This window comes from Microtus pennsylvanicus, chromosome 10 (assembly GCF_037038515.1).
Source record: "Microtus pennsylvanicus isolate mMicPen1 chromosome 10, mMicPen1.hap1, whole genome shotgun sequence".
Lineage (NCBI taxonomy): Eukaryota > Metazoa > Chordata > Mammalia > Rodentia > Cricetidae > Microtus > Microtus pennsylvanicus.
In genome coordinates this window covers 79,184,490-79,203,046 of record NC_134588.1, presented here as the reverse complement: position 1 = coordinate 79,203,046, position 18,557 = coordinate 79,184,490, and the positions used below count along the sequence as shown (strand labels likewise).

General features: G+C 51.9%; 1 protein-coding gene across 1 annotated transcript; it reads right to left on the bottom strand.

The window, feature by feature from the left end:
• Positions 1-778: 778 nt before the first annotated feature.
• On the bottom strand, positions 779-10,191 carry Opn4 (opsin 4). Its single transcript, XM_075987513.1, has 10 exons — positions 10,051-10,191; positions 9,017-9,162; positions 7,191-7,324; positions 6,662-6,865; positions 5,937-6,108; positions 5,468-5,620; positions 4,469-4,576; positions 3,491-3,671; positions 2,655-2,771; positions 779-899 (listed from the first exon to the last, which is right to left on the bottom strand). The coding sequence occupies exons 1-10, from the start codon at positions 10,189-10,191 to the stop codon at positions 861-863; spliced, it is 1,395 nt and encodes a 464-aa protein (XP_075843628.1). The 3' UTR covers positions 779-860.
• Positions 10,192-18,557: the final 8,366 nt, after the last annotated feature.

Below are 18,557 nucleotides of genomic sequence, written 5' to 3'. Positions count from 1 at the left end.
GGAGGAGGGGTTGGGCTAAACTGGCCTTTATCCCTCCTCTAATTTGCTCCCCTCCAGGCTGAAATGGATTTTCAGGAGTGAGAGTCCTTAGGGAACAGAAAAGGAAGTTGCTGGAGGCAAGGAGACCAGGCCCTGTCTCTTCTCCACGGAAGCACCAGTAGACATGTTTACCACAAGAAACCCTGCTTTTTATTTTCCTGTGCTCTGTCAGATCCACGTCTGGAAGGAACTTAGATCACTGACACAAAACGATCATGAAGGGCAGGGTGTGCATACCTGTATTCAGTGTCCATACAGATAGGTACCGATGTGCCTGCCAGTGCCCTGTATGTGTGAGTGTGGACCACAGTGTGACATGCTATGGGAGAGCTAGGGGTGAAGTGTTTCAGGTGTGCCAAGAAAGTATATGTTCAACTTTTGACTACTGGCAGCAGGGGAGGCCAGGCTGAACTTTCTGAACCGGTGAGATGTCCGGCCTGGTCACAAAGGCTAGCCAAGATGCTCAGCTCATAAATAAACGTCTTGTTCCCCGGTGCCATCGCTACTGTCATCGCCTGGACAATCACAGCATACAGTGTCTAAGGAGAGGCGGAGGCTGCCGGAAGTGAAGCAGGAGAGAGAGCCTCGGTCCATGCTTCGGGCAGAGCCCAGGTGTGCCAGCTGCACTGAGAAGGCAGGACCACGCTTTGGGGCAGGAATTTTATGGTGTGGGAGGGGCCGGAGCTGAGTCCAGTGTGGCACAGGAGACAGTGACACCTCCAAAGCTTCCCGGCTTGGGGGATAATCCAGGGTCTGTGCATGTGGTGGGGAGGTGATGGGGCTCAGCACGTAGCAGAAGGAAGGGAGGGCCGGTGGGTATCCTACATCCTGAGGTCCAGGCTGGGGAGCTGTCTCTTGGTCTGAAAATAAACAATACACATCTGTTTGTCTCTAGGAGTGTCTCACAGGGGCAGCCTTCCAATCCCTCTTCACATCTGAGAACACCAACAGGTGAAGGCAACTATGTAGAAGGGCCAGGCTGTGGTCAAGGTCGCGAGTGAACCTTCTCAAGGACTACATCTAAAAGAAGGAGCCAGCAAAATCTTAGGATGTTTGCAGGATAACCCCTGGGATATCCTCAGGCTCATAGATGCCTGAGGTTCAAACTTTTATGCCCCCTCTCCAGTTCATCTTTTCTCTGCAATCCCGCACATGTGTGAGGGCTGGCACCCCCCCCCTTATCCTTGCTACCCTAAATCACTCATCCTCTTCCTGCCTTGTAGCCCCAGCTTCCTCAGGAAGTACACCTCACAGGCTTACTGTGCCCACCAAAACCTCCCTGGGGGCACATCAGATGAGCCTCGGCCGTACTGCAAAGGTGATTAAACCCCTTTCTGGATCCTTGTTCTCCAGGGTCTGGAGACCCCTACACAGTTAACCACTCCTACCACCTGCCCCTCTTCCTTTCTACATCCCCACTGTTGTCCCCAGGGTCTCTCTGAATACTCCCAAAGTCAGTCTCTCTGTCTGTCTGTCTCTGTCTCCCTCAAACACACACACACTGTTGCAGGACACCAAGTTCCTTCTCCTGCACTCCACTGTACTCACTTAGGATGTTCACACGGACAGCTCAGCCCCTTCCCCCAGGGAAACCCAGGGAGTTACCTCTGTGTGCTTGTGACTTGACGTCAGTGTATATCACTTGTGTTTGGCAACGGTTGATGGCTGACCCTCAGTGCTAAAAGCCCCTCCCCATGGTCCTGCCTCTATCCAGGAGAGCTATTGTCTTCAGCCATTTCCTGATCTTCATAGACCACTACCAGGCTTTGACTCTGGCCTCTGTGGTTGTGCATAGTGCCTGGGATACAACGTAGGGGGCAGGAACTCCCTCCCCTATTGCAGAGGCAGCGGCAGGCTATTCATAGGGAAACAGCATAAGGACAGAAGACCAGAGAAGCCTGTGATCCCGGAGTGGCTAAGGAAGCCCAGAATACCTAGCGGCTGATAGGGGCTACGGTGAGGGTAGGGGAGCTGCCAGCTGAGGGGGAGGGCCTGCCTGGGCGCCTGTGCTCATGGCATTTCCAGTGTTCCAAAATACGGCCTTCTCTAACACCATCAGCATTCCCTTCCATAGGCACTGGGGCTGACAGCTGGCCTTCTTTTTATAGCTACAAGTGTTCCGGGTGACATGGGGAGCTCGGGGCATTGGCAGTGAGCACTGACACAGCTTGCAGCCCCCTCCCCTGGGTATGTCCAGCATCAGAATCATCCAGAAAGGTGGATACCAACTACACCTCATCGCCCATACAACACAGAGGCATCACAGTGACAGGCAGCATATGCCAGGAACTCAGTCCACACATGCATGAGTCGCTCTCTGACGCAGACGGCATGTCTTCATGAGCACATACGATTATAACTCTCCACCTGTCGTGGCACGACACAGCCAACCGCACGTCATGCACACATGGTCACGCAGTCACATGCGGATGCTCCCCCAGTAATAGACCACGCTCAGGCCCTGCTAGGGATGTCTGGGAATCACAGAGCCCTCCAAGTGGGTAAGGCAAAGCAGGGATGTTCTGAGAGTCCTGGTCGCACCGCAAGCCTACCTTTCTGGCCCCTTCATAGGCTACCTGGCCTGGCTCCCTACCCCTTCACAGACTGACAGGTACCTGGAGGCTGGAAGGAGCCCTGGCTTCTCCATCTTCCAGGTCTTGACTGCAGAAAGATTTTCCACTTGTGTGCTGGCCAGCCTCCCACACTGCCGCTGCTTCTGTGTCTGGCCAGCCCTGGGGAGGTGGGAGAGCAACTTTGAGGTGAGAGGGACAACTTATTTAGAGCATGCTCACATCTTCTCCTGTTCCAGCACCAGCGTTCATTGAAGGGGACCCATGACATCATTTGCAAAGTTGTCACCAAAGCCCAGGAAAGTACATACTGGTGTTGGCAGTGTTTGCCTGCTTAAGCATGTGTGTATATAGATAGGTGGCCTTCATGAGAGTCAAGGCCTCTGTTAGCAAATAAGACAGCCTCCCCATTTTCTACTAATGGCTTAGAGAGCCCAGGAAGCTATGCAGCTTAACAGAAGGCCTCAAGGATAAAGCAGTGGAAGGCAGCTGGGCAGTCCAGCCACGCTGGCTCTCAGATCACACAGTGAGGATGGGGTGGATCAGGGCCTGAAGCCAGGTCTGATCCCAGGCTAATACTTCCCCCTTTCCTGCACCATGTAGCTCTTCACACCTCCTGTAAGGTGGTGGTTTAGTGCTAAGGAACCAGGACCCTGCGTCAGCTCTTGCCATGGGGAAAGAGGTGACTTAGAAAGCCCATGTTTAGACTGGACTATTGCTGGGTGACTTCTGACCGCCCATCTCTTCTCTGGGTATTCCTGGTTGAAACAGAGGGTGCTGTACCAGAGGTTAGAAGAGGTGACGTGTCCCCCAGTCTAATATGTGGTCTTGTAGGAAAAGGAAAGGTGAGGTCCCAGCCGATGAGGGCCCAGCATCCTTACCACCTCACTCTCAGAACCCAGGGACTCTTGCCGCTTCCGTCCAGAGATCCAGCTGAGGTCAGAGGATTGGCTGCTCAGTGTGGAGCGATGGGTAGAGCGGTAGCTAAGGGAGGGGTGGCTGCGCTGGCCTGGCACTCCAAGAAGCACGCCAAGGCAGGGCAGGTGCTGGGCAATGGCTGCCCTGCAGGAGTCACGTAGCTTGTTAGAGCCAAGGGTCATGAATGGGGAAAGGAAAGGACACACTGATACAGGTAATGGACAGACAGATGCTGGTAATGGGGATAGACAGACAGCAAGGTGAAAGCGACTCATGCACGCCCAGGGTTGGTGGGATTAACAAAAGAACCAGGGAGTGGTGGGCACAGAAGGAGAGCCTTGGGTACTGGGTTCAACCAATCAGACGTCCCCTCAAATCCTAACATGGTTGCCCTAGGCCACATCTCGGGAATGGGCGCCATGGATACACCTAAGTACTATGGGCTGGATGGACTGAGATTTGCATCAGGAGATTAACAAGGGTTTGACATCACCAGACTGAAAACAACTCTGAGGGCCCACGGCAGGGCTTTGCTGTCATTCTTAGTGGGGTTGGAACCTCATTACCTCAGCGTGCTGCCTGGGACCTTGGTGGAAGCAAGCGTGCCCTGCTGGGGTCTTTGCAGGATGTCACAGCCTGGGAGCTTGCTTTTGCATAGGAAGTACTGCTAATGGGTCTGCCCTGGCTGCCTTATGACCTAGCTCTGTAGTTAGAAATGGCTTCCACATAGGTAGCCATTGATAGCTTGTAATATATGGGGAAAAAGAGGGAAGCATGCTGCAGACCCTTTGCAGCGGCGCTAGCTGCACCAAGATGTTCGTAACCGCCCCCCCCCCAACTGATACACATATAAGAAATCAGAGAGACAGATAACCTCTACCCTCTGTAGGCTCAGGCCCTCCATGCCCCTAGGTGGACCTGGAGGCCGGAGGAGGCCTCACCTGTACTTGGGGTGAGCGATGGCATAAACAATGGGGTTGTGGATGGCAGAAGCCTTGGCGATGACAGCTGGCACTGAGCTCATGTAGGGCGTCAGGATGTGCGAGTACCTAGGACAGAGAAGGTGTGGGGTCCCCTAATTCAGACCCGCGGTTGTCTCCGTGGCTGACTCTGCTCAGGCCCAGACTGAACCATGCCATCCAGCCTAAACCAACATAGCCAAACCAGCCCCATGTGAGAGACTGGCAGTGCCAGTGAGGATTCTGGTTTAAGGTGGGTAGGAAGGAAGCTAAAGATGGTGGAGGGTGAGGTTCTGGGAAGAAGATATGGCACACCAGCAGTGGCTGGGTCCCACTGTCCCTTAGGATCTGTGGAGTCCACAATACCTCTCTATGTCACTCAATTGTCCCTGGTCTTCAGATCCTCTCATGCAGAAATGCTGCTAAACCCTCACCCCATCTTGTACACTGTCCCCTTGGATGTCCTAGAGAAACTTCTGGTAGGCCCCTGAAGAAGACTGCATTGTTACTACTCAAGAAGATTGGTACCCAGATAGCTCAAAGTGCCCAAATCTCATCCTCACAAAGTACTCTGGAAATCTAGCCCATGCCCGTCCTGCTGAAGGTGCCGTGGTTACTGCCCTCAAGCCACAGAAGGTACTAGAGAGAACCTCTTTAGCGGTCCATTCTTAAGTAGCAGCAGCTCTGATTGTGCACCTATGGCTCGGGATAAGGAGAAACCTGAACCTCAGAAATATCTGCATGTTCCCAAGGAGATGGAAAGTCCCCAGACTATCTGTGTTTAGCCAGGGCTCCCTCAATATATCCCCAAGGCTTCCAGGAACTGGATAAGCCTTGTGGGGAGAGGTGTGTCACTTGGGGAGTGTAAGACTGTCAAGCGAAACCTAGGGTGTCAGGGTGGCTGGTTTGAGTCAGGCTAGAGGGAGAGGCTACGTGGACCTGTGCCCTGTCCCTGAGACCAGTGTTATGGCTCCTGCTCACCCAGCAAAGGCCACCAGGGCCACAGTAGAGTAGGGAGCCCAGGAGAGCACGAAGAGGAGGATGACAATCAGTGCCACCTTGGCCATCTTCCACTCACTCTGCAGTCGACGCCACTGCCGCCGTCGAGGGGACTCGCCGCAGCCCTCACAAGCCCTGGGGAGGTTGCATCTTGGTTGTAGCAAGTGCCAGGGTCACAGCTACTGGGGACATATAGGAGGGGCCATCCTTTCCTACACGGGCCGCTCTGACTTCCAGAAGGTTCTTTCTCTGAGCTTCAGCGGCCCTCCTGCTGCCAGGACTGAGGTCTTTGAGCCCTCCTCAGGGGATATTGTCTCTGGGGACTTTCCTAGGTGCCCTCATCCCACAAGCACAGGAGTTCACTGGTCTTAATCCACCCGCATCTGAGTACATTCTGATGGGGCGGGGGGGACCCTACCGTCTGTGGTCCAGCTCTGAACAGCACACTCACCGGCCTGTTTCCCGGATGGCCCTGAAGATGGAGATGTAGCAGCAGATGATGACGAGCAGGGGGAGGAAGAACACAAAGCAGCAGAGCAGCATCGTGTAGGCACGCACCCGGGGTGTGAAGGTCATGTAGTCCCAGGAGCAGGACGTCAGCAGCCCCTCAGGCACATAGGCACCTGGGAGCCAGGGCAGAGGCTCAGCCTTCACTGTGCTGCTGCTCAAGGCGCCTTGTTCGGTAGGGGCTTCAAATGTGGAGCCTGGGGTTCCTAAATACAACCTGGCCCCAGCCATAGGCCTACCCTGCCCAGAACTGAGAAAGCCAGAGGCAGTTGAGAGATGTGAGGAGAGACTCCCACGTTGATTCTAGCGGGGACACCAGGCTAGCATTGACTGGAGCTAGCCCCTCTGTGGGTCCAGGGTCATGATCCTCAGGGCCAAAGCCTTGCTATTTGTCCTGCCTGCTGAGGCCTCTGGCTGGTCCGACTCACTACAAAGCCAGCACTAAACATGTATCCCTGTCCCCACCCACTAGCTCCCATATTTGGTGACAGGCTCCCTGACTGATCCCTTAGTCCCTGATAAAGCACTCTGAGCTTCCCCCCTGAATTCCCACCTGACTGAAGACTTAGTGATCCATGAGGCCCTCTGCCAGCTGGCCAACCCAAACTTCCTTTAAACTTCCTCTCTCAGGCCATCTGCCCCCCACCCCAATAGCACCAGCCCACTTACTCCAGCCGAAGAAGGGCGGCAGGCTCCAAGCCAGAGCGTAGAGCCAGACACCCAGCAAGACAAGGGCTGTCCGTCTTTTGGATCCCATTCCAATGGAGGCCAGTGGACGTGTGATCACCAGATAGCGATCCAGGGCTATGGCTGTCAGGGTGATCATGGAAGTGATGCCAAAGACAGCCCCACAGAAGGCATAGAACTCGCAACCTGTGGGTAGACCCACTTCCCTAAGGCCCTGGGAAGAAATTCCCAAAGGATGGAACAAACTCAGTTCCTTCCCTGCCTCCCACAATACAGGACTGAGCCATTTCCACCCTACTGGCTTGCTACATCTGGCCAGGCTAGCAGGGATATCAAGACCAGAATCCCGTTTTCCTGTTCACTCAGTCACAGAATTCAGGGTGCTGCCCGCTGTGCCCAGCAAGAGCAAACCACCTCTTCTGTGCCACCTTCCACTGCCGTGGCATCTCCCTGTTAAGACCCCTTTCTCCCTATTGCAAAAGCAAAACAAAACAAAAACCTGAGTGTCTACCTGTCTCCCCAAAGAGCCACTTCTTATAGAGGCTGCTGGCGAAGAAGACCGGGGCCTGCGTGAACGACATGAAGAAGTCGCTGACGGCGAGGTTGATAATGAACATGTTTGCCGGTGTCCGAAGGCCTCTGCTCCTGTGAGGTCAGAGGAAGGCAGGGCATGCTTCGCAGTCCCTCTGGAGCTATGGGGGTCTTCCCTCACCCTCAGCTATTCATGCATATGCATGCACACTCATGCTAATATGCTAAATGTCCATGGGTCACAACCATGTTGTGCACGCACATACAACCCCCCACACATTAAAAGACCCTGGCTCTTGGGCCACAATCGTGTCTCTCAGTCCAGCAGGTGTCACCAGTAATATGGACTGAGAGACCTTCCATGGTCGGTCCCTCAGAGTGAAGTGAGGAACAGCGTCTCCAGAAACAGCGGTGCAGCCCAGGAGACTGGCTCTCGGTCACACCCCTTTCTTCTCACCCTCAGGATTATTCCCTCTGTGTGACTCCCTCTGTCTCCTTGGACAATCCTCTGGCCCCAGTCTCCCAACAGTGTCCTCTGGCTACCCCTCCCACTTGCTCTGATATTTTCTTACTATCTTCTTGTGCCTCCTCCATCTCTTCTTCCCTTTTTCCTTCTTTCTCCTCTTCCTCCTTCTGCTGCCCAGTTTGGCCCTACCCTGCTCAGCCTGCTTCTTCACTGTTCACTCTTGAGATGGCAAAGAGCCCAAGACCTATGACTCTGACCAAGGGACAGATAGCTTCACAACCCTCCTCCATGAGACAGATACCTTCACAACCCTCCTCCATGGGACAGATACCTTCACAACCTTCCTCCATGGGACAGATACCTTCACAACCTTCCTCCGTGGGACAGATACCTTCACAACCTTCCTCCATGGGCCAGACACCTTCACAACCCTCCTCCATGGGACAGATACCTTCACAACCCTCCTCCATGGGACAGACATCTTCACAACCCTCCTCCATGGGACAGACACCTTCACAACCCTCCTCCATGGGACAGACACCTTCACAACCTTCCTCCATGGGACAGACACCTTCACAACCTTCCTCCATGGGACAGATAACTTCGCAACCCTCCTCTAGCACAACTCATTTTCAGATTTGCTCCTAAGGGAGACATGATGGTCCCCTTTTCCAGAGGAGAGTACTAAGGATTTGGTCCCCATCACAGCTCAGGAAATTGCAAAGCCAGGATTCATTTTCCAGTCAATGCACAAACAGGAGGAATCACAGTGATGGGGAAGCCACGGTTCTGTGTTGCAGAGAAGACGTGGGGGCTCAGGAAGAACAAATGGCTGGCTGAGTCCTTCCACTGGTCAGCGATGGAGTCTGAGGTCTGTGTTAACTTTCTAGCCTGCCTGCTTTAACCAGCAGGACAGAGGGGAGGGGTGCAAGGGTGACTACTAGAACTGGATGCTGGGAGTTAGAGGATCCTGGTGTCCAGGGAAGCTTTTCAAGGCCGAGGGAGGATTCCTCTGGGAGCAGAGGATGGCAGAGGTGAACTTGGAGCAGGGTAGAATGAGCAGGGACCTGAAGGTCCTGGAGTACCTTCCTGCCTCATGGTACGCCTGAAGCCCAGTGGGCATGTGTGTGTTATTCAAGGTTCCCTGCTATTTTTTCCCATTTTCATCAGCTTGAAAGTTGACACCTAGACCTGCTATGATAGAAGGCATGGTCCTTGCTTCTCTGCCCAACCTAAGGTGCCCTGGACAGAGCCAGGTGATCCTTTGCCCTTGTATTCTGCCCTGTCTGCATGGCTAGATACACACAGTGCCCTTGACCCAGTCCCCACCAACCAGGCACCTGCAGAAGGTGTAGATGACTGTGAGATTGCCCAGCGTCCCTGTGAGCCCCACCAGCAGGATCACCGTACCCAGGGTATAGTGAGCATGGTCTGGGACATCGACTGTGGGGAAGGGGACCCAGGCAGCAGCCTCAGGTCCGGATGCCTGTGAAGAGAGAAAAAGGAAGGCATCACCTACAGACGCCCCTGGCAAGGAAGAGTAAGTTCCTAATAAGGCAAGGGGGAAAACTCAGGTCCAGGTAAAAAAAAAACTATTACCAAGCCATAGGAGAAAGTCCAGGTCTTCCAAAATTTAACCCCAAGCCCCCATATGCGTGCAGGTGCTGGGCTCCTAAATGCAAGGCTTAGGTCACCTGCTGGCAGTTGGCAAGACAGATGGGGGCCTGCAGAGCAGGGACATGGCTCAGGTGACCTTGAGTACAGCCTGCTCCTGGGCACTGCCCTCCCAGTGTAGGGACAGACACCCCATCGCAAGCCTCAAGAGAGGACTTGAAACCCCCGTAACATAACTGAGGATTGACATTGAAGCCTGACAAAGAGGGAGAAAAACTTTCCACTAGAAAGAAAACTTAGGCTCCTCAGCGGTCCCTGCTAAGAGGTCCTTGTCCTGGGAGGGTAGTATATGGGGACTGAGAAGAATATCTCCCAGGGAGAGGGAATGGTCTGCTCTTTGTCCTGACCAATATCCCACTCGGGCCTGTACAAATCGAAAGTCTGGGCATGCCTCCTTCCTGTAAACTTCCACAGGGCATCTAGAAAGAATAGATGTCACCAGTGTCTGCCTTTCTGGTCCTTCCACCATCTCTACAGATGAAGACATCGCCCACACCCTCTTTTCTCAGCCAATTTGTAGGGAAAGCTCAGAGAAGTTCAGTGATACCCCAGGTCTTTTTATCTAAGCTCAGACCTTTTCTCTCTCCTGTCAAAGTGAGGGTGGGAGGCAGGGCTGGGAACTGGCGTCTCTGCACACACACACACACACACACACACACACACACACACACACACACACATACCCGCTCCCCGAACTTACCGTGGGACTCACAGACAGAAGCTGGGCTTTTGTGGAGACAATCTGAGTGCTGTTCCAATGGCTGTGCAGGACAGTGTTGGCTGTAAAGCTGGGATCCTGCGTTAAGCCTGGTGGGACTCTGGGCCCTGAAGGAGAGTCCATGGTAAGAAGTTAAGGGCATGGGCGGCTCCGGGACTGGTCCGCAGAGTTCCAGCTCTACTCCATCCTCAGTACTGAAGCCTAGTCCAGCGGCTGCCTGTTCTCCTGCCTGGTGGGTGTAGATCCAGCTTGGAGCTGCTCTCTGACTATCGACTGCTCAATGTCCGATGAAGCGCAAAGGAGTGAGCATGCAGTGGCAGGATCCCTCCACACTTTTAAGTAGGGGAGAAGGGGACTACGCATGCTCAGTGACTCCCTGGTCTGGTAGTCTCAGAAGTGGGTCCCTGATGAGTCCCGCAAGCTCTGATGGTGGTGACATGTGATGTATATGTGCATGTGCATAGGGACACTGGCAGGCTCAGTCCCTGGACACTGGGCAGGAGGCTTTGTCCTTGCACTCCCTTTCTTCCTAGAATTCGTGAAGAATGGTCCTGTTTGTTCTGGGGGTCATGGTGGTCGCTGGGGAAGCAAACCTGTGTAAGTCTATGGCATCTTCATACTCCCTGCATGGAGAAAGATTCTCTAATGTCATCTTCTTGTCAGGGACAAGAAGTGGTATTTAGGGAGGGGTGCTATTTAGGGCTGTGTACCTGTAGTCTTCCTGGCGTGAGAGGCTGAGACACAGGGATCACTTGAATTCATTAGTTTGAGACCAACCTGCGCAGCAGATTTATACCTTGTCTTTACAAAGAAACGTAGTTTGCAGGTTGGAGAGATGGCTCAGGGGTTAAGAGTGCATGCTGGTTCTTTCAGAGGACCCAAGTTTGGAGCCCAGCACCCAAGCCTCTAGCCCCAGCCTCTGATGCCCTCTTCTGGCCTCCTCCGGTACCTGCATTCACACGTGCACACACACCCACATGCAGATATACATACACGTAAAAAAATCTTTAAAACATTTTTTATATATATAATTAAAGAAACTAAAATACCAAGGCTCATCGGGTCTTTCTCCTTCTCATGTCTGGGGGCATGGGCCAAGCTTCTGTCACACCACAGAGCCAAGGACAGGGTCAGGGACCTATTTCCTCCTACTGTGTTTTCTGATGGTGTTCCACAACAGTTTTATCTGGGAGCAGGGAGCAGCCAAGCTCAGGTACGAGACAGTCAGATCCTGGCTGCCAGAGTAAGGAAGTGTCAGAGAGCACCAGCTTCCAGCTTCCTAGGGACTTTGCTGAAAGTTAGCTTTAGGACCCGGCAAAGGGTTGGGGGAGGCTTGACCACATAGAAAGTGGCCGTCACGGGCAGAGAAGAGCAGCCATTGGACCTGCGTCCTTGATAACTGCAAAAAGCATACAGCTCTGGCCACCAGCCTCTGCTCACATGCAGCTCCCCAAACCTTGCCTGTCCCCTGCTCTGGGTTCCAGCTCAAACAGACCTTGTCACCATCATCAAAGAAGCACTCCCGAGACCTGGGACGTTCACAATCATCTGCACAGCCTCCTTAGCACTCATCAGAGATATCACTGGATCAGGTCCCCTCTCTCCCGGGGCCACAGACAGGCCTGTTTTGTTTCCTTCTGTGACCCTCCTCCTGTGTAGGGCAGTACCCCCCCACCACTGTACAAGGGCACACAGAGCCCCCGTAACCCTTGCTTTTAAGGCGTGACCTGAGGGTCAGCCACTCAAAACCCGTGGGACTCAGGTGATAGTAGGGTGCACGGCTTTGCCCAGGGCTGGAAGGAGCTGGGACTGTCCAGCAGGGTGCCCGAGAAGGAAGATGCTCTCAAGGGGCCTGCAGCTGCAGAGCGGAGCTGGAGGTACAGAGAATTCGTCGCTGTCTTCTTTGGCCTCCTGTCTTCCTCCCTGGAAGTCTGCTAAAGGACTGGAAAGATGTGGCGCCTTGTGACACTGAGCTGGGCAGGGTGATGGTGCAGACTAACAGCAGCTAGCCTCCATGTGCCGCCTCCCCACCCTTCCTACCCCTCTCTGTGGCTGTCATCAGTGGGGTTCGTGGATGGCAGTACACCTGCAACACTCTTGATCTTTGATTCCAGTTCAGGGGGTCCATTCTGAGTGCTGGTTTGAGCCATGGGAGGGGCAGCCGTGCCAACCTTTGGCTTTGACTAGATGCTGTGGTGTCTCTCTTCATCCCGAGCCACCCTGGCTTCAGCATCTATGAGCGATCCCGCTTCTCTCCCCGCCCCACCCCACCCCTAGCCACCGTTCTAAGGGAGACCAGGGGCTTACAGCCCACACCACCTGAAGCCTGCTCTTTGCGCTTCCACAGCGTGCCTGGCAGGAGGTGGGAAAAGCTTTTTAGGCCTCTCATCCCCAGAGGGGCAGCCAGGGGCATGGGATATGGGAAGTCTAAGAGGGTTGAGAGCCGGGTAAGAGGTTGCCACAGCGACAGGAGTGTATTGCTCACTTCACGTTAGACCCACAGTGGGCCCTGGGAAGGAGCGGAGTCTGCACTCTGGGGGAGCACAATCAAGCTGGCATCACAGACACTGTCCACAGGGCCCCTTGCTGGCTTTATTTAAGGGTCTTCCAAGCCCCAGAATTCTTGAAGAAAAGTCTCCAAAAGTCCTCACCAGAAGATCTGATTGTGAAGCCAGGGAGGAGGCTCTTGGCCCCTGCCCATCATCATTTATGGCCATAGCACCCACAGCACAGGACAGCTCCACCCCATTACAAGCAGAGGTATTGTAATTCCAATTCAAGTCTTCCAGGCCTCCTCTGGGAGATTGGCTCCCTCACCCATGGGCTATATGGTTACCCAAAGGCTCCTGGGAAATTCCAAGGAGCTGTTTCCAGGTGAATATTAAGTGTCATAACAGGCATCAGGCCAACAGCTCACCTGGGGCCTCCTTTACCTGGAATGGGAACCTCTTCCTCACGGCCCAGGGGAGGGGCTAGAAACAAAACCTCCAAGGCTTCCTTTTGCTGTGGTACCTGTGCATCTCTTCCTCCTTCCCTGTTCTGGGCCTAAGGATGCTATTCCCAGCCTAGGCTACCCAAGGAGCCAGATGCATGACCAGTACCCTGTGAATGCCCGGAAACATCCAAAATCCACCCATTTCCTCTGGCTTTCTCCTCTTGTGGATGACTCCTCACACCCTCACAAGACACTCTTCAGGGCCCCCCGAGTCCCCTCCTCTGAACCCTACATTAGTCAAAGGAAGCAAGAGGGGGAAGTGGTGACTCCTAGGAGGCAGGGAGAATTTGAGTCTACTATCACATTCCTGTCCTCACAGAACACCAACTTCCTGATGGTACCTATGTTCCTGGCCTAGGCTGCTGGCCCCAGGTACTCAGCCCTACAATCAGTGATGGATTTAGTCTATCTGTGCTGTGCTAGTTAGTGCAGTCTGGAGCGCTCCATCATCATTGAGATTGGTATTCATTCATTAAGCGTCTGTAGCCTGGATTGCCGCCATTCATTCATTAAGCTTCTTATAACCTGGGTTCTATCATTCATTCATTCATTCATTAGCTTCTGTAGCCTGGGTTTCCATCACTCATTTATTAAGTTTCTGTAGCCCAGGTTGCCATCATTAATTCATTAAGCTTTGTGACCCGGGTTCCATCATTCATTCATTAAGCTTCTTATAGCCCGGGTTCCATCATTCATTCATTAAGCTTCTTATAGCCCGGGTTCCATCATTCATTCATTAAGCTTCTTATAGCCCGGGTTCCATCATTCATTCATTAAGCTTCTTATAGCCCGGGTTCCATCATTCATTCATTAAGCTTCTGTAGCCTGGGTTGCCATCAGACACAACAGCTGCCCTTGGTGAGCTCAGTGTCTAATTTGGGAGGGGGTAATGTGGTTGTGTTCCAGAAAGCAGCCTGGTCTTCCCTCTGGCAAACATCCTATGGGGAAGCACAAGTAAGAGAAAGTGAGACAGGGGCATCAGGAAGCACAAAGTGAAGGAAGCAGAAGTAAAGGCCCTGACTCAGACTTTTATCTTGAAAAGTGACCGCACACCCAAGATAGACATGTGGGTATGGGAAAACCTGCCATAAGGGCAGGGTGACCCTGTGTTTCACATCCCACTGCCCACTGGAAGTGATTGCACGTTGCCCTTTTTAAAGATAGAGCCACGTTCCTGAGAGCTCCATTGCTTCCTTGCTTGTGCACAAAACACCGTGGCCTACGCAGAGGTTTATATACACAAAGATAGACTCTTTTTGGTTCTGTACTGTTATGGAGGGAAAACACGGGGCCTTCTCAATGTAGTTCTGTTGATCCAAGTCATTCCGTGCAAAGGAGGGCATCTTTGTGAGAGAGAGAGAAGAGGAAGAAGGGGTCCGTTTTGATTTATGACAGTCTGGAGTAATCGCTGACAACCGAGAGGGCAGAGGTGTCAAAGACAAATGAAGCGGGACTCTCAGAGACATTCTCAGCCGGAGTATTCTGCTGTGGAACTCTGGACCTGGAACTGCTCAGGCTCCACGCCACCAGCCCTCGCAGGACAGTTCTGCATGGAAGCTGCATTTCTCTTTTGCTGTAGTTGTCCGCATGCCAGCTTTACAGCAAAATTGCAAAGCTGCAAGCCATGTAGGTTTTCTTTTCCCCTCAGGCATGGCACTGTCTTGGAGGAATTAGGAAACGAAAAGCTTGTGAGAAAATATGTGAGGAAAGTTCCCCAAAACAAACTTAACTTGAAAATTGACCACACATGTAAGATAGCCATGCGGGCATAGAAAAACGTACTGCGTGGGTGACCAAGTGTTTCACACACCTTGCCATCCCTCTGCCCCTCACAAGCGGCTGCTTGCTGAAGACTGATCTTGTAGCATTTCAGCTTTGTTGCTGCCTGCCCCAAAGATCTAGGGAGTGACACAGAATCACACACCTCTGAGCTCCTTGCCCACAGACTAAACATAGAACCATAGAGCCAGCATATGATGTGATGTTCATGGACCATCACAAATGGTGACCCCTCGAGGTTTATCTCACCCAGTGATGTTCTGTGAATTTACTTTGTGATGCTGGCAGCACAGCGAAGTCAGATATATATGGGTGTGTGTGTGTGTGTGTGTGTGTACTATATATATACGTGTATATATGTGTGTGTAAGTATATGTATGTGGGTATACACACACACACTTCTTGGAGCATTTCCTTGTCAAAAAGCAAAGCAGAACCATGCTAAGACCTGCTTCAGAGGCCTTCCAACTGCTTTCTTTTGTTTGTTTTTGTTTTTGGAGACAGGGTTTCTCTGTGTAACACCCTAGCTGTCCTAAACTATCTCTTGTAGACCAGGCTGGCCTCAAACTCGCAGAGAACCCCTGCCTCTGCCTTCCAAGTGCTGGGATTAAAGGCGTGCACAACCACCGCCCAGAAACCTCCCAACTGCTTTAAGAAACACATGGTGGCGCTGGACACTCACCTTACCCAGAGTTCAGGTTCCACCTTCGCAAGACTATGAAGAAGAGGCAAGGAGCAAACATGCTGCCGTTCCCCAGAATCATGATGTGTGTACAGCACACCCTTCAGGTGGTTTCCTGGGGCTTCTCAAAACGTCTGCACCAGATCTCATTACAGATGGTTGTGAGCCACCATGTGGTTGCTGGGAGTTGAACTCAGGACCTTTGAAGAGCAGGCAGTGCTCTTAACCTCTGAGCCATCTCTCCAGCCCCCACAGCAACTCTTATAAAGGAAAACATTTAATTGGGGCTGGCTTGCAGTTCAGAGGTTTAATCCATTGTCATCATGACAGGAAACATAGAACTGTGCAGGCAGACCTGGTGCTAGAAAAGGAGCGGCACGTGCTACATCTGGACTCACAGACAACAGGAAGTGGTCTGAGCCACTGGGTGGTATCTTGAGCATACATGAGACCTCCAAGCCTGCCTCTGTAGTGACGTGCTTTCTCCAACAAGACCACACCTACTCCCATAAGGCCACTCCCTTTTGAGACCACTTTCTTCCAAACCACCACTTTCCATTCCCTGGCCCCCAAGAGCTTGTAACAATTTCGTTGTATTTAAAAGTCTAAAGGTAAAAGTCTCTTCTGAGATTCATGCAGTCTCTTAACTGTAATCCCCTGTAAAATCAAAAGCAAAAAAAAAAAAATTTAAAAAAAAAGAAAAAAAAAGCCGGGCAGTGGTGGCGCACGCCTTTAATCCCAGCACTCAGGAGGCAGAGGCAGGCAGATCTCTGTGAGTTCGAGACCAGCCTGGTCTACAAGAGCTAGTTCCAGGACAGGCTCCAAACCCACAGAGAAACCCTGTCTCGAAAAACCAAAACCAAAAAACAAACAAACAAAAAAAAAAGCAAAAAGCAAATCACATACTTCCAACATATAATGGAACAGAATATACTTTATCATTTCAAAACACAGGGAAGGGGGCACAGTGAGGAAATACTGGACCAAAGCAAGACCAAAAACCAGCTGAGCAAACTCCAAACTCTGCACCTCCGGGTCTGATGTCAAAGTGCTCTTCGTATCTCCAGCTACTTTCAGCTTTGTTGACTGCAACACACTTCTTTCTCTTGGGCTGGTTCCACTCCCTGTTAGCAGCTCTCCTTGGCAGGTATTCCACAACTCTGGCATCTCCAACATCTTGGGGTCTCCAAGGCAATCCAGGCTTCAACTTCACAGCTTCACGCAATGGCCTCTCTAGGCCTCCATGCAGGGACACCCCTGACACATGCCTGACCTCAGCAGCTTTCTGTAGTCACAAAAGAAGGTTCCATAACCCCTTTTTTCTATCCTTGATTCTAAAACCCAAACCATGTGTGTAATTATCTGTCCTGTTCCTTTAAGAGACAAGCCATGTGCCCACCCCCCATCAGGCAAGCTAATCTTCAACTTCCAGTGTGAGTCCCTCCCTTTTCTGTCTCTCTCCCAGAGAGGTAGCTGCTGTGCCCCCCCCCATTTCTCTCTCTCTCTCTCTCTCTCTCTCTCTCTCTCTCTCTCTCTCTGCCTCTCTCTGTGTTCTTCTCCCCTTTCCCCTCCATAACTCACTAAACAAATATCCAACCTCACTCTGCATAGCATGCCTATCCTTGTCACCGTCTCTTGCCCATCACATGGTTTCCTGCCCAGTACCTGTAGATGGTCTCGTGGCATGCCCATCTGTCTGTCTCTCCTAGTGAGACTGACTGCCCCATCGAGGTCTCTCGCCCACCATGTAGCTCCCTGCCTGGGACTTGCTGCCCCTCATGACCCATGGCAGGCATTTGGGGATCTGTGCTGTCCCTGCCTGGGACTGGCTGCTCTCAGGACTCACAGCCCATTGCCTGCCACCACTTCGGGGACCTGTGGCATGGTCTTATGGCCTGCTGCCTGCTGCAGCCACTTGGGGATCCACAATATTTTATTTAAACCATTACAATGTGGCCAAAACTGCCAGGTTCTGCTGCTTACTGGAGCTGGAACATGATCCCCTCAATCAATTAAATCTTCCCCAGATTTCTGTTTTCAATGATTTCCTTCACTGCCTAAGCTTGGCTGTCCTGGAACTTGCTCTGTAGACCAGGCTGGCCTCAACCCCATAGATCTGCCAGTCTCTGCCTCCTGAGTGCTGAGATTAAAGGTATGCATCTTCACACTTGGCTCTAAACTTTTCTTTAATTCTTTTTCACAAGTTGGAAGTTTAGCTGGGTGGGATCTTGCCCTGAGGTCACCATCCCCTTTATTCCATTTCCTAATCTGTTTATCTCCTTGAACAGAGGATTTAGCTCCATTCAGCTTTCTGGTGCTCCTTTTCTCCTCAAATATTTTTCCTTGTTCATCAGCTTGCTCCTTTTCATTATATATCTTCATTAGAGTTAACACTAGGAACCCCGCTGCAGAGTTTATAGTAGGCTCTTTTGAGACTAATCCACAACTCTTCAGAATTAATCCAAAACTCTTCACTTTAGACTCAGGGCAAAAAAGCAGTCACATTCTTCATCAAAATATCACAAGACCAGTTTCTAGACCACATATTAACATTCTTCTCAGCCGGGCGGTGGTAGCGCATTCCTTTAATCCTAGCACTCGGGAGGCAGAGGCAGGCGGATCTCTGGGAGTTCGAGACCAGCCTGGTCTACAGAGCTAGTTCCGGGACAGGCTCCAAAGCCACAGAGAAACCCTGTCTCGAAAAACCAAAAAAAAAATAAAAATAAAAATAACATTCTTCTCCTCTGAAACTTCTTGATCCAGACACCCACAGTTCAAATTACACTCAGACCACTGTCTTCCATGCTTCTACTGAAATAGTCCATTAAGAAGCACTTAAAGCATTCAACTGCTTTGCTAATCCCATAGTCTATATTCTTTCACATAAAAAACAAGGTCAGGCCTGCCACACCAATACCCCAGTTCCTGGTACCAACTTCTGTCTTAGTTAGGGTTTTTATTGCTGTGAAGAGACACCTGACCACACAACTCTTATAAAGAAAAACACTTAATTGTGGTGGCTCGCCTACAGTT